Below are 15,242 nucleotides of genomic sequence, written 5' to 3'. Positions count from 1 at the left end.
CTGTAGTAGTGTATGTATGTAGGTGTGTGTACCTGTAGTAGTGTATTGTTATGTAGGTGTGTGTACCTGTAGTAGTGTATGTATGTAGGTGTGTGTACCTGTAGTTGTATGTATGTAGGTGTGTGTACCTGTAGTAGTTGTATGTATGTAGGTGTGTGTACCTGTAGTAGTGTATGTATGTAGGTGTGTGTACCTGTAGTAGTGTATGTATGTAGGTGTGTGTACCTGTAGTAGTGTATGTATGTAGGTGTGTGTACCTGTAGTAGTGTATGTTAGGTGTGTGTACCTGTAGTAGTGTATGTATGTAGGTGTGTGTACCTGTAGTAGTGTATGTATGTAGGTGTGTGTACCTGTAGTAGTGTATGTATGTAGGTGTGTGTACCTGTAGTAGTGTATGTATGTAGGTGTGTGTACCTGTAGTAGTGTATGTATGTAGGTGTGTGTACCTGTAGTAGTGTATGTATGTAGGTGTGTGTACCTGTAGTAGTGTATGTATGTAGGTGTGTGTACCTGTAGTAGTGTATGTATGTAGGTGTGTGTACCTGTAGTAGTGTAGGTATGTAGGTGTGTGTACCTGTAGTAGTGTATGTATGTAGGTGTGTGTACCTGTAGTAGTGTATGTATGTAGGTGTGTGTACCTGTAGTAGTGTATGTATGTAGGTGTGTGTACCTGTAGTAGTGTATGTATGTAGGTGTGTGTACCTGTAGTAGTGTATGTATGTAGGTGTGTGTACCTGTAGTAGTGTATGTATGTAGGTGTGTGTACCTGTAGTAGTGTATGTATGTAGGTGTGTGTACCTGTAGTAGTGTATGTATGTAGGTGTGTGTACCTGTAGTAGTGTATGTATGTAGGTGTGTGTACCTGTAGTAGTGTATGTATGTAGGTGTGTGTACCTGTAGTAGTGTATGTATGTAGGTGTGTGTACCTGTAGTAGTGTATGTATGTAGGTGTGTGTACCTGTAGTAGTGTATGTATGTAGGTGTGTGTACCTGTAGTAGTGTATGTATGTAGGTGTGTGTACCTGTAGTAGTGTATGTATGTAGGTGTGTGTACCTGTAGTAGTGTATGTATGTAGGTGTGTGTACCTGTAGTAGTGTATGTATGTAGGTGTGTGTACCTGTAGTAGTGTATGTATGTAGGTGTGTGTACCTGTAGTGTATGTATGTAGGTGTGTGTACCTGTAGTAGTGTATGTATGTAGGTGTGTGTACCTGTAGTAGTGTATGTATGTAGGTGTGTGTACCTGTAGTAGTGTATGTATGTAGGTGTGTGTACCTGTAGTAGTGTATGTATGTAGGTGTGTGTACCTGTAGTAGTGTATGTATGTAGGTGTGTGTACCTGTAGTAGTGTATGTATGTAGGTGTGTGTACCTGTAGTAGTGTATGTATGTAGGTGTGTGTACCTGTAGTAGTGTATGTATGTAGGTGTGTGTACCTGTAGTAGTGTATGTATGTAGGTGTGTGTACCTGTAGTAGTGTATGTATGTAGGTGTGTGTACCTGTAGTAGTGTATGTATGTAGGTGTGTGTACCTGTAGTAGTGTATGTATGTAGGTGTGTGTACCTGTAGTAGTGTATGTATGTAGGTGTGTGTACCTGTAGTAGTGTATGTATGTAGGTGTGTGTACCTGTAGTAGTGTATGTATGTAGGTGTGTGTACCTGTAGTAGTGTATGTATGTAGGTGTGTGTACCTGTAGTAGTGTATGTATGTAGGTGTGTGTACCTGTAGTAGTGTATGTATGTAGGTGTGTGTACCTGTAGTAGTGTATGTATGTAGGTGTGTGTACCTGTAGTAGTGTATGTATGTAGGTGTGTGTACCTGTAGTAGTGTATGTATGTAGGTGTGTGTACCTGTAGTAGTGTATGTATGTAGGTGTGTGTACCTGTAGTAGTGTATGTATGTAGGTGTGTGTACCTGTAGTAGTGTATGTATGTAGGTGTGTGTACCTGTAGTAGTGTATGTATGTAGGTGTGTGTACCTGTAGTAGTGTATGTATGTAGGTGTGTGTACCTGTAGTAGTGTATGTATGTAGGTGTGTGTACCTGTAGTGTATGTATGTAGGTGTGTGTACCTGTAGTAGTGTATGTATGTAGGTGTGTGTACCTGTAGTAGTGTATGTGTTGTAGGTGTGTGTACCTGTAGTAGTGTATGTATGTAGGTGTGTGTACCTGTAGTAGTGTATGTATGTAGGTGTGTGTACCTGTAGTAGTGTATGTATGTAGGTGTGTGTACCTGTAGTAGTGTATGTATGTAGGTGTGTGTACCTGTAGTAGTGTAGGTGTGTAGGTGTGTGTACCTGTAGTAGTGTATGTATGTAGGTGTGTGTACCTGTAGTAGTGTAGGTGTGTAGGTGTGTGTACCTGTAGTAGTGTATGTATGTAGGTGTGTGTACCTGTAGTAGTGTATGTATGTAGGTGTGTGTACCTGTAGTAGTGTATGTATGTAGGTGTGTGTACCTGTAGTAGTGTATGTATGTAGGTGTGTGTACCTGTAGTAGTGTATGTATGTAGGTGTGTGTACCTGTAGTAGTGTATGTATGTAGGTGTGTGTACCTGTAGTGTATGTATGTAGGTGTGTGTACCTGTAGTAGTGTATGTGTGTAGGTGTGTGTACCTGTAGTAGTGTATGTATGTAGGTGTGTGTACCTGTAGTAGTGTATGTATGTAGGTGTGTGTACCTGTAGTAGTGTATGTATGTAGGTGTGTGTACCTGTAGTAGTGTATGTATGTAGGTGTGTGTACCTGTAGTAGTGTAGGTGTGTAGGTGTGTGTACCTGTAGTAGTGTATGTATGTAGGTGTGTGTACCTGTAGTAGTGTATGTATGTAGGTGTGTGTACCTGTAGTGTATGTATGTAGGTGTGTGTACCTGTAGTAGTGTATGTATGTAGGTGTGTGTACCTGTAGTAGTGTATGTATGTAGGTGTGTGTACCTGTAGTAGTGTATGTATGTAGGTGTGTGTACCTGTAGTAGTGTATGTATGTAGGTGTGTGTACCTGTAGTAGTGTATGTATGTAGGTGTGTGTACCTGTAGTGTATGTATGTAGGTGTGTGTACCTGTAGTAGTGTATGTATGTAGGTGTGTGTACCTGTAGTAGTGTATGTGTGTAGGTGTGTGTACCTGTAGTAGTGTATGTATGTAGGTGTGTGTACCTGTAGTAGTGTATGTATGTAGGTGTGTGTACCTGTAGTAGTGTATGTATGTAGGTGTGTGTACCTGTAGTAGTGTATGTATGTAGGTGTGTGTACCTGTAGTAGTGTAGGTGTGTAGGTGTGTGTACCTGTAGTAGTGTATGTATGTAGGTGTGTGTACCTGTAGTAGTGTATGTATGTAGGTGTGTGTACCTGTAGTGTATGTATGTAGGTGTGTGTACCTGTAGTAGTGTATGTATGTAGGTGTGTGTACCTGTAGTAGTGTATGTATGTAGGTGTGTGTACCTGTAGTAGTGTATGTATGTAGGTGTGTGTACCTGTAGTAGTGTATGTATGTAGGTGTGTGTACCTGTAGTAGTGTATGTATGTAGGTGTGTGTACCTGTAGTAGTGTATGTATGTAGGTGTGTGTACCTGTAGTAGTGTATGTATATAGGTGTGTGTACCTGTAGTAGTGTATGTATATAGGTGTGTGTACCTGTAGTAGTGTATGTATGTAGGTGTGTGTACCTGTAGTAGTGTATGTATATAGGTGTGTGTACCTGTAGTAGTGTATGTATGTAGGTGTGTGTACCTGTAGTAGTGTATGTATGTAGGTGTGTGTACCTGTAGTAGTGTATGTGTGTAGGTGTGTGTACCTGTAGTAGTGTATGTGTGTAGGTGTGTGTACCTGTAGTAGTGTATGTATGTAGGTGTGTGTACCTGTAGTAGTGTATGTATGTAGGTGTGTGTACCTGTAGTAGTGTATGTATATAGGTGTGTGTACCTGTAGTAGTGTATGTATGTAGGTGTGTGTACCTGTAGTAGTGTATGTATATAGGTGTGTGTACCTGTAGTAGTGTATGTATGTAGGTGTGTGTACCTGTAGTAGTGTATGTATGTAGGTGTGTGTACCTGTAGTAGTGTATGTGTGTAGGTGTGTGTACCTGTAGTAGTGTATGTGTGTAGGTGTGTGTACCTGTAGTAGTGTATGTATGTAGGTGTGTGTACCTGTAGTAGTGTATGTATGTAGGTGTGTGTACCTGTAGTAGTGTATGTATGTAGGTGTGTGTACCTGTAGTAGTGTATGTATGTAGGTGTGTGTACCTGTAGTAGTGTAGGTGTGTAGGTGTGTGTACCTGTAGTAGTGTATGTATGTAGGTGTGTGTACCTGTAGTAGTGTATGTATGTAGGTGTGTGTACCTGTAGTAGTGTATGTATGTAGGTGTGTGTACCTGTAGTAGTGTATGTATGTAGGTGTGTGTACCTGTAGTAGTGTATGTATGTAGGTGTGTGTACCTGTAGTAGTGTATGTATGTAGGTGTGTGTACCTGTAGTAGTGTATGTATGTAGGTGTGTGTACCTGTAGTAGTGTATGTATGTAGGTGTGTGTACCTGTAGTAGTGTATGTATGTAGGTGTGTGTACCTGTAGTAGTGTATGTATGTAGGTGTGTGTACCTGTAGTAGTGTATGTATGTAGGTGTGTGTACCTGTAGTAGTGTATGTATGTAGGTGTGTGTACCTGTAGTGTATGTATGTAGGTGTGTGTACCTGTAGTAGTGTATGTATGTAGGTGTGTGTACCTGTAGTAGTGTATGTATGTAGGTGTGTGTACCTGTAGTAGTGTATGTATGTAGGTGTGTGTACCTGTAGTAGTGTATGTATGTAGGTGTGTGTACCTGTAGTAGTGTATGTATGTAGGTGTGTGTACCTGTAGTAGTGTATGTATGTAGGTGTGTGTACCTGTAGTAGTGTATGTATGTAGGTGTGTGTACCTGTAGTAGTGTATGTATGTAGGTGTGTATTGTGTGTCTGTGACGACATACCTTCTCAAATTTGAGCTTGACAGGTTTGGGGTTGGTTGCAGTCACGGCCTCAGCCATCTCCTGACCAATCTTGAAGGCTTGTTCCTTGGTGGCACCTTTCAACAACACGAACATGCTGCAAAACACAAAGTAATTGTACAGAAGTCATCGCACAGCTTTTGTGTTCCCATGATTTCAGAAGACAAAAGCTGTCTTTCATCTCATCAAGCAAAAGGCTTGTAAAAATGACCGCGTGCAACAGCTGTTTATGACCACCTCCCCTTAGAAGCAGCTGCATGATGTCATGTAATGCTATGTAGTCAGAAAAGGCCCAAATAAAAGAGGAGGCATGGAACTCCCTCATCAGAGCGGTGTGGTGACGCCGTGCGAGGGTGCAGGCACACAGGCGGTCTCCTCCTTTGCTTCTTGTCTTGTCTAATAGATGTCATCGGTGTTTGAACGTGACACAAAGAGTCCTTGTTGTTGTACGCCTCCATCTTTTGTCTTTGTCTACATGTTTGTGACGTTGAAAGGACGACAGAAGATAGTTCATTTGAATTCAAACTAGGGCCGTCAACTTTGATTGTTACAAATAAATGATCGCGTTATCAAACATAATTGAAGATGAATCACATCCAGGTTAGGGCTTAACTTGGAAGACGCCCTCACTGTCACACTGTCTGTGATCATGATGAGAGGCGGCCAATTTCCCTTCAGAACAGCACTTCGAGGATAGCATGAATGCTAGCTACTTTGACAACAAGCAGAGGAGAACGCGACGCTGGCAGTTGACCTGCGTCAATGTTGTCAACTAAAGTACCACAGTTAAGTTGAACATAAACTTAGCTAAACTAAACCACCACATGTAAACCACTTAACATCCGTGAAGACCAAGTCCTGCAAGTCCTGCATATCAGCACCTCTGGTTCATGGTGCAGAACAACACCTTGGAGAGGCACACTTACAGCAAGGATCAACCAACTGTGCCACACTAAACAAGAGCATCAAGTTGCAACTACCGGAAGAAACTGTTTTACCTGTGACCAGCCTGGTCACTGGGCTCGAGAATGTCCGAATATTTCTGAACAGGAAAGGTACCGGTTTGCCGGCAAACAAACATTATACCGGCGTGGCAAAGGACGCCCACAGCAGGAGCCCCAGCAGGAGATACAGACTGGCCCCCTGCTGGACATGAGTGTCAACGGACAATGTTATCAGTTTGTGATTGACACTGGCGCCACCCATTCGATTCTGAATGCAGAGGTACCAAAGAAACTGTGTGCTTCCTCTTTAAAGGTCGAAGGCTTCGCTGGGGTCACAAGAAGGTTGCCTGTCACCAAACCACTTCCGGTTCAGATTGCTGGACACACACTAAAGCACCCCTTCGTGATTGACCTGCACACACCCTGCCTAATTGGTAATGACCTCCTTTACAGACTGTACCCTGACATTCAAATCGCACAGAAGGAACATTCCTGGTGTTACCTGACGGCTCAACCACCAAGCTGCGACACCACTACCAAGGCTCCTACCACAGCCTGAAACAACAGGAATGGCTGACATCCAACTGCTCTAACAGTGAAAACCCTGACTGGCTGAGATGCTTCCGTGTGTTCTGCCACCCGACTCGCCATATGTTATGATCACCAGTTAGACACTCGAACCAGGAGACCTTTGACTCCTTTGTATATTTATATATGTTGGAACTCAAGGTGTGGTTGCTCATGTTGACCTATCTTTGAAACAACTAGCATGGTATAAGATGGACACAATAGTGTCCCACATTGTTCCCTTGCTCTCCGTCTCGCCTACAAAACCAAAGAACTTAGGTGCAATGATAAGACACGGCGTAGCTGCCAAACATTACACCGACACCCAAATACCACATTTTCAATTGTTTAGGTTTAGCACATAGTTGTGTTAAACACATAACTATGGGCTGCACTTTAGACACCTGTAGGCTACGAGGAGCTAGCAGCTACACAACAGCTGAGCTAAAACGACACATTACACATTTAAGCATATCAAATAATTATAGTTGCTCATTACATACACAAAGTTGCCATGGCAGAAGTCTGATAGAAAGTATTCAGTAACAAACGTGTCCGCATCATTCGACTTTCTACAACATGAGCTTGACTTAATCAATTATTGGGGCCACCAGGTGTGGTAAAATTTCAAAATACTATTGCTAAAGCATCCGCCATAAGGGTAGTATTTTTCTTGTATTTGTGACAATATAAATATGAGCATATGTTGTTACTTTCACCATATTGAATAAGTTACATAAAAGTTAGGGTTTAGTTGAGTTTGAGTTATTTGTGATATTGCTAAGGGGTCCCCTACCCTAACAACACCCCCCAGTGGACCACAGAGGCTAAAGAGACTATCATTGACCTCAAACATGACTTGTCCTCTGCTACTTGGCTATTAGTTGACCTTTTTCTTAGATGTTTCTGAAAGTGATAGTATTACTAACACAGTCCTTTTTTCAGAAACAGAAGGGGGTGAGTGAGGGTAGATACAGACTCCTTGGAACAAAATCGACAATCATCCGACTCTGACACATTCCATAGTTTTAACGTTTTTCCCGTGGGTAAGAAGTTATAACTAATTTTAATTTGAAAATAACGATTTTACACATCGATAGTACTTTAGTAGATCAAATTTAGAATAGGGAGGAGGTGAGGGTGAACCATGTATAGTCTTTGATTTCACTGATATGATCAATACGGTACAAGGGAAAAGGTACATACTGACTTGTGTTGACAATCACAGTGGTTGGCCGGAAGCAACAACAACCTCAAAAGAGGATACAATATCAGTAATTAAATGACTTGTGAATGACCTAGTACCCCGACATGGTTTCCCCAAAAACATTAGGTCAGACAACGGCAACCATTAAAAATTTTTTTTAAAAATTACTCACTTAGCCTTGGTCGAAAAGGCTTTCGGACTAGAACACAGGTTTGGGGTACCATCCTGAGTCCCAAGGTAAGGTTGAAAGGATGGACCAGAACATTAAAAACTAATTGGCTAAAATCTGTGCACAGACCAAATTTAATTGGATTGACATGTTGCAATTAGCGTTAATGATCATTCGAAGGTCCGTGAATAAAACTGTTTTACCGCCCTTTGAGTTTTTCACCCTATGAGCTGCATACAGGTCAGCCATTCACAGGACCAGCAGCCCCCCATGGAAGGAGGACTCAGCGTAAAACCAAAATGGTATTTTACACAAAAAATGCAGAATTTGTGTGCCAGTTCTTCTGTACAGATACGAGGATGACAGCCCGCCACTCCAGATTCCCTTCCGCCCGCTGAGAGGGTCAAGATCTAGGTCATCAAACGCAAGTGGACGGAGCCCAGGTGGTCCCTTCAAGGTCGTGGAACGGACGTCTCACGCCCTTCGACTAGCTGGAAAAGGGGACACCTGGTACCACCTCTCCCTCTACACTCCTGCTGAAGAACCTGACAGATTACCAGCGGATGTCATTGCTGACATCGCCACTACATCTGCCCCACTCGACCCCCCAGCAGCGCCTTTTGAGCCTGAGGCAGCTGAAGAAGAACGGGAGCAGAAAACGACTCATTTTTAGTGTGTGTGTTAACGAAGTAACACACATAAGGGGTGATTGTGCTAGTAACCTCTCCCCCTCTAGGTCATAGAAGAGCGAGGCTTTAATTACACACACATAATCCTACAGCCCAGAAGACGACGCTGAGAGATAGATTTTCTACCTAGATTACTCTTTTCCTCTTCTATATTGTATATCCTTATTTGAGACCAGCCTTTATACTCGAAGTTATCCAATTTCTCTTGCTTGTTTTCAGCATAACTATCTGTGTCGTTATATTAAGTGAAAAGTTTGATGTTTATCCCCGTTTCGTTACCTGAATTACTCTGATTTTGATAGACGAAAGGCAGGATGTTACGCCCAGTAGTATTTCCTGACGGATTGGTGTTTATGCTTGTTCTACTGTTCTTGTGCCTCAGTCCTTCCTTCCCGACAACAGTGACTGACAAGTGTCTTAGAACATACGGCGGACTTGAAATAGACTGGGTTAGGGGGGACAGCAAGACTTATTTTTTTGACCTGTGCAGTGTGATTAATTACGGGGGACACAATAGCTATTACCGTGGTAATAACCTCTATATTTGTAACGACTCAACCCTGAACCATTGGTGTCGGATGCAGACAACATACTCTGGTAAGTGGTGCCCATCGTCCCTTTTATGTTGTTTTGGGGGTTGACCTGACTGATACAGACTCTAAAGGAATTATTAAAATTAATGTCCTTGAGAGGGCGTTAACTACCTCTACACCCTCTGTAGCACCTAAAGTACCACCCCACCTTGGTGGTGTTTCAAAGGCTCTCACATCTGTGCGTGCTAATGACATCACCACCGAAGGCCTGGTAGCTTTGACCTTAGGAGCAGGTGCAGGCAACCTATGGCTCAGGTGGATGACTAGCATGGCTAAGAGCCAAAACCTGGGTGACTGTGTTGCTTGTTCCGCTGGACGTCCTTTTCCCACACTTACCCCGCCCCTTTTAAGTTGACTGACATGTGTACCCTTCTGTTGACAATTCCACCCGACTTCTTCCATTTGTGGCCCAAAAGCTGAATTACACGTGTTTTCAATTCAAAGGACCCTCTTCGTCCCCCAACAAATTGGGTGACATTAACCCTTCCTGGTGCACCACACTGATAGATGGCTCTAGGATAGGCCCTTGGGCACGAGCTGACTTATTCTGGTATTGTGGGGAGCACAGATTGTACATTAGAATCCCAACATTATCCGTAGGGCTCTGTGCTATGGTTAGACTGGTGACCCCACTCACCCTAGTGAGTCCCAAATTAACTCCCCTTGTAACTCCTGTCTCAGCGGCCTCTCTAACTTCTCGCCGACGCCGCCATGTTTTATCTCGAAGGAGTGTAAAGGGCTCCTTTGATCTGATGAGAAACCCTGATGGTGTTTACTTTGATGCAATTGGACAACCAAGAGGGGTCCCCTCACAACACAAATTGTGGTGTGAATCCTGTGCAGGTTTCGAGAACCTTCCTATCATTGGTGCTATTTTCCCTGTGACTGCTACTAAAAATGTAGAACGCATTAACTATGTTTTTTATAATCTGTTGAGACTGACCAACCTGACTCGTGACGCCGTTGAGGGACTTGCTGAACAACCTGCCCCGACCTCCCTCATGGCCATCCAGAACCGCATAGCCCTTGACCGCATCCTAGCCAAGGAAGAAGGTGTGTGTGTGCAATGTTTGGTGACCAATGCTGTACCTTCATTCCTAACAATGCTGCCCCCGATGGCTCGGTCCAGAGCGCCTTAGAAGGCCTCAGAGCCTAAGAACTTACTGAAGTTTCCGGTGTCTCTGACCCCTTTAAAGATTGGCTTCATAACACCTTTGGCAGGTGGTCTGACCTAATTAAGTCGGCCCTGGTCTCCATTGGAGTTTTCTTGGCCGTCATAACCTCATGCGGATGCTTTATTGCCCCTTGTGCTAGGTCTCTATGCACCCGCATCATTGTTAGAGCTGTCAAAGGTCAACCCCACCCTGGTCCTGGGCTTGCTATGTCACTGAAGGGGGTCAAGCATAGTGCTGACTTTCAGGGACCGTTAGTTTCCTTCCCTGACAATGACGACATTGACGTTGACTCCCTCCTTCTCTCTCCCATGTAACTATGGTTTGATTGTTTATCGATGGCTTGCTCGAAAACCAAAACAGCACCTACTTTAATGTAGGGCGTGCTTTAGAGGTGTTGCTCTCATAGGAGAGATCTTTTGGATAAGATCTGAAGGGGGATTGTGGATAATGCATATGTTTAAGAGCTATTTCTTTATTCATAATCATGTTTGAATCAGCTCATATTTTTCCATGTATACTCTGTATACTAGTTTCTCTTTGTCTTCTGATTGCCTGTTTAGACAGGGTCGTAAACCATCAGGAATGTGAACACAACCCCCAAGTCTCTCTTCTTATCAGTGTTGAGAGGAGGGGGGGGGGGGGGGGGGGGGGGGAATGGGGGCTTTCTTTGTGTGAAAAGAGTTGCTTTTTCCTTTGGAATGCCAGATCAACTTGGGCTACGCATTTGGATGTGTTGTTCGAGGCTGGTCTCTATTCTCAAATATTTGACAATAAATTACAAAATACCTATTCTATGCTTGGTGGTACCTTTTGAGTTCAGTTTATATGTCATTAAGGAACTTGGGACTGACCAGCGTTTTACATCCCACTTGGGGGAACATCTGGTCAAACGCAACAATAGACAACACACACACACACACACACACACACACACACACACACACACACACACACACACACACACACACACACACACACACACACACACACACACACACACACACACACACACACACACACACACACACACACACACACACACACACACACACACACACACACACACACACACACACACACACACACACACCTGTCAGTGTCTCCATAGACAACACGCGCTCCCCACTTCTTGGTGTCATTGAGCAGCTTGATGGCTCCCTCCAGCGTCTCCCTGGCTTTGTGGACAATACTGTCACCCACCTGGAGAGCAACACAATACTGTCACCCACCTGGAGAGCAACACAAGCAGGTGAGGTGTACAACGTCACACAGAGTGGTGTGGACCTCACCTCCACGCAGGGCATGCGCCCCGAGTAGTTGGCGGCGGTGTAGCCGAAGGTGACGTTGGCGATGAGTTTGAGTCCCAGCTGACGGGCGTCCAGCAGCTTCATGAGCGCTTTGTCCTGCTTGTAGGCCTTCATGGACTTCTTCACCATGATGCGGGTCTGCAGGATCTCTTCTAGCATGCTGGGAAGGACACCTTTACGCACCGAGGCCTGCACACACCCAGGAACACCTTTAAGTCCACATGCCGCTGACTCCCGTCCACTTAAGCCAAACCAGACATTGCTTGCACATTTACTGGTGACTTGGAGCAGGAACATACTGAGAACCTAAGTACAGTCCTGGTGACTTGGAGCAGGAACATACTGAGAACCTAAGTACAGTCCTGGTGACTTGGAGCAGGAACATACAGAGAACCTAAGTACAGTCCTGGTGACTTGGAGCAGGAACATACTGAGAACCTAAGTACAGTCCTGGTGACTTGGAGCAGGAACATACTGAGAACCTAAGTACAGTCCTGGTGACTTGGAGCAGGAACATACAGAGAACCTAAGTACAGTCCTGGTGACTTGGAGCAGGAACATACAGAGAACCTAAGTACAGTCCTGGTGACTTGGAGCAGGAACATACTGAGAACCTAAGTACAGTCCTGGTGAGGGCTGAGGATTTTAGCTTGTCCTGAACAATTTGGAGCTAATCCTCCTTTTTCATTGTCCCATTTAAAGCAGCAGTTCCATTGGCAGCAAAACAGGGCCAGAGCATAATACTACCACCACCATGCTTGACGGTAGGGATGGTGTTCCTGGGATTAAAGGCCTCACCTTTTCTCCTCCAAACATATCGCTGGGTATTGTGGCCAAACAGCTCCATTTTTGTTTCAACTGACCACAGAACTTTCCTCCAGAAGGTCTTATCTTTGCACCACAGACTGTGGAACGCTCTCCCTGACCACCTGAGGGCACCACAGACTGTGGATGCTTTTAAAAAAGGCTTAAAAACCCTTCTTTTTAAAAATGCCTTCTTTTTTTTAGCTATATGTGTGCTAGTTCTAGCTATTTGGCGGTTCTAGTTTTTATTTTTTTTTTACTATTTATTTTACTTGTTAGGGGCAGCTATTTGTGGTTCTAGTGTTGTTGTTGTTTTAAATGCACTGTAGCACTTGGAGGTTGTTTGCTCAATGTAAAGTGCTCTTACAAATAAAATCTATTATTGTAGTTATTATTATTGTGAGATGACACTGGCTGCTGCCACATCATCATTAAGATAAAAACGACCGACAGGGAGGCCAGAAACACTTTTTATTTCAACCGGAGCTCCCGTCAAAAGCCTAAAGACCGACCGCACAGTTCCTGTCTTCACAATAAAAGCCCTGCTTCATCCTGCCTGCGCTAACAAAATAAGAGTGTCAGAAAGCTAGCAAGCTAGGGAGTTAGCCGCCAATGTATTTCTTGTAAAGTGTATTAAAAGGAAAATGGAAGCTTAGTACTACTAAAATTACCTTTTTCCTACACTTTGAACCCTGCGGCTAATTTATGGATTTTTCTCTGCTAAAGGACATAATACAGTTATAAAAACAACTAAACCAGCAAATACACTAAAAACGTGTTTTTAACGTTTGTGTTATGGCGCCATCTTTTGGACGACTTTGCCTTCAATTTAGTGTCTTCAACAGGAAGTAGAGTGCCATTCAGTCTTCCAGCCATCCATAGCGTGTCTACTTGTATGGATTCTCCATCCATCACTCCAAGCAAGCTTTGTAAGTTTTACAATACAACTAAAACTATTTATTTACTAAAGTGTCCCATGTGTGATGTCTGTAGGAGTGTTTCCATGCATATTTTCACGTGCTATCGTAATGTAATGACGCTAGCATTACATAATATGCTAACACGTTTACAAGTGTCTGTTAGTATTATTAACTTACATTCTTTTTGTTTTGTTTTCACTTTCACAAATTCCTCAGTAAATTCACCAAAAACGTCACCGTGGAAGTTATTGAGTCTGTTTATTGGGTCCATGAGCGTGACTTCTGTTTTGTTTGATCAGCCATTTTACTGCCCTGTTACACGCACCGTTTGGAAACAATTAAGGTATTGTATGTAAATAAACATTTACATGTGTAAATATTAGGGATGTCCGATAATGGCTTTTTGCCGATATCCGATATGCCGATATTGTCCAACTCTTTAATTACCGATACCGATATCAACCGATACCGATATCAACCGATATATACAGTCGTGGAATTAACACATTATTATGCCTAATTTGGACAACCAGGTATGGTGAAGATAAGGTACTTTTTAAAAAAATTAATCAAATAAAATAAGATAAATAAATTAAAAACATTTTCTTGAATAAAAAAGAAAGTAAAACAATATAAAATCAGTTACATAGAAACTAGTAATGAATGAAAATGAGTAAAATGAAGAGTTAAAGGTTAGTACTATTAGTGGAGCAGCAGCACGCACAATCATGTGTGCTTACGGACTGTATCCCTTGCAGACTGTATTGATATATATTGATATATAATGTAGGAAGCAGAATATTAATAACAGAAAGAAACAACCCTTTTGTGTGAATGAGTGTAAATGGGGGAGGGAGATTTTTTGGCTTGGTGCACTAATTGTAAGTGTATCTTGTGTTTTTTATGTGGATTTAATTAAAAAAAAAAAACAAACAAACAAAAAAACGATACTGATAATAAAAAAAAACGATACCGATAATTTCCGATATTACATTTAAAGCATTTATTGGCTGATAACATCGGCAGACCGATATTATCGGACATCTCTAGTAAATATTCATTTTGCAAATATATCTGCGACTTGTAGTCGAGTGAGGCTAATATATGGAGGAAAAAACATTACAATTTAGTGGGTGTGGCTTAATTATACATAAAATGCGGTAAATAAACATTTACATGTGTAAATATTCATTTTGCATATATATTTGCGACTTGTAGTCCAGTGAGGCTAATATATGGGGGAAAAAATATTACAATTTAGTGGGTGTGGCTTAATTATGCAAAAAAAATCCGGTAAATAAACATTTACATGTGTTAATATTCATTTTGCATATATATCTGCGACTTGTAGTCGAGTGAGGCTAATATATGGGGGAAAAAACTTTACAATTTAGTGGGTGTGGCGTAATTATGCAAAAAATTTCAGTAAATAAACATTTACATGTGTAAATATTCATTTTGCATATATATTTGTGACTTGTAGTCCAGTGAGGCTAATATATGGGAGGAAAAACATTACAATTTAGTGGGTGTGGCTTAATTATGCAAAAAAATCCGGTAAATAAACATTTACATGTGTTAATATTCATTTTGCATATATATTTGCGACTTGTAGTCCAGTGAGGCTAATATATGGGGGAAAAAAACATTACAATTTAGTGGGTGTGGCTTAATTATACAGAAAATCCGGTAAATAAACATTTACATGTGTAAATATTCATTTTGCATATATATTTGCGACTTGTAGTCGAGTGAGGCTAATATATGGGGGAAAAAACATTACAATTTAGTGGGTGTGGCTTAATTATGCAACAAAAATCCGGTAAATAAACATTTACATGCGTAAATATTCATTTTGCAAATATATCTGCGACTTGTAGTCCAGTGAGGCT

General features: G+C 42.2%; 1 protein-coding gene across 3 annotated transcripts in view; it reads right to left on the bottom strand.

The window, feature by feature from the left end:
• Positions 1-15,242, bottom strand: part of rev3l (REV3 like, DNA directed polymerase zeta catalytic subunit) — a 115,228-nt gene that overhangs the window by 14,233 nt on the left and 85,753 nt on the right. For all 3 annotated transcript variants that reach the window (XM_062043278.1, XM_062043279.1, XM_062043280.1), the window contains exons 25-27: positions 11,609-11,815; positions 11,410-11,519; positions 4,958-5,072 (exon numbers count right to left, since the gene is read on the bottom strand). In XM_062043278.1, coding sequence (XP_061899262.1) covers positions 4,958-5,072; positions 11,410-11,519; positions 11,609-11,815 — 432 coding nt within the window. The remainder of the gene's footprint in view (positions 1-4,957; positions 5,073-11,409; positions 11,520-11,608; positions 11,816-15,242) is intronic.

Source organism: Entelurus aequoreus, linkage group LG03 (genome assembly GCF_033978785.1).
Source record: "Entelurus aequoreus isolate RoL-2023_Sb linkage group LG03, RoL_Eaeq_v1.1, whole genome shotgun sequence".
In the NCBI taxonomy this organism is placed as follows: domain Eukaryota; kingdom Metazoa; phylum Chordata; class Actinopteri; order Syngnathiformes; family Syngnathidae; genus Entelurus; species Entelurus aequoreus.
The sequence above is the reverse complement of the archived record's forward strand: the minus strand, read 5'-3'. Positions and strand labels throughout refer to the sequence as shown.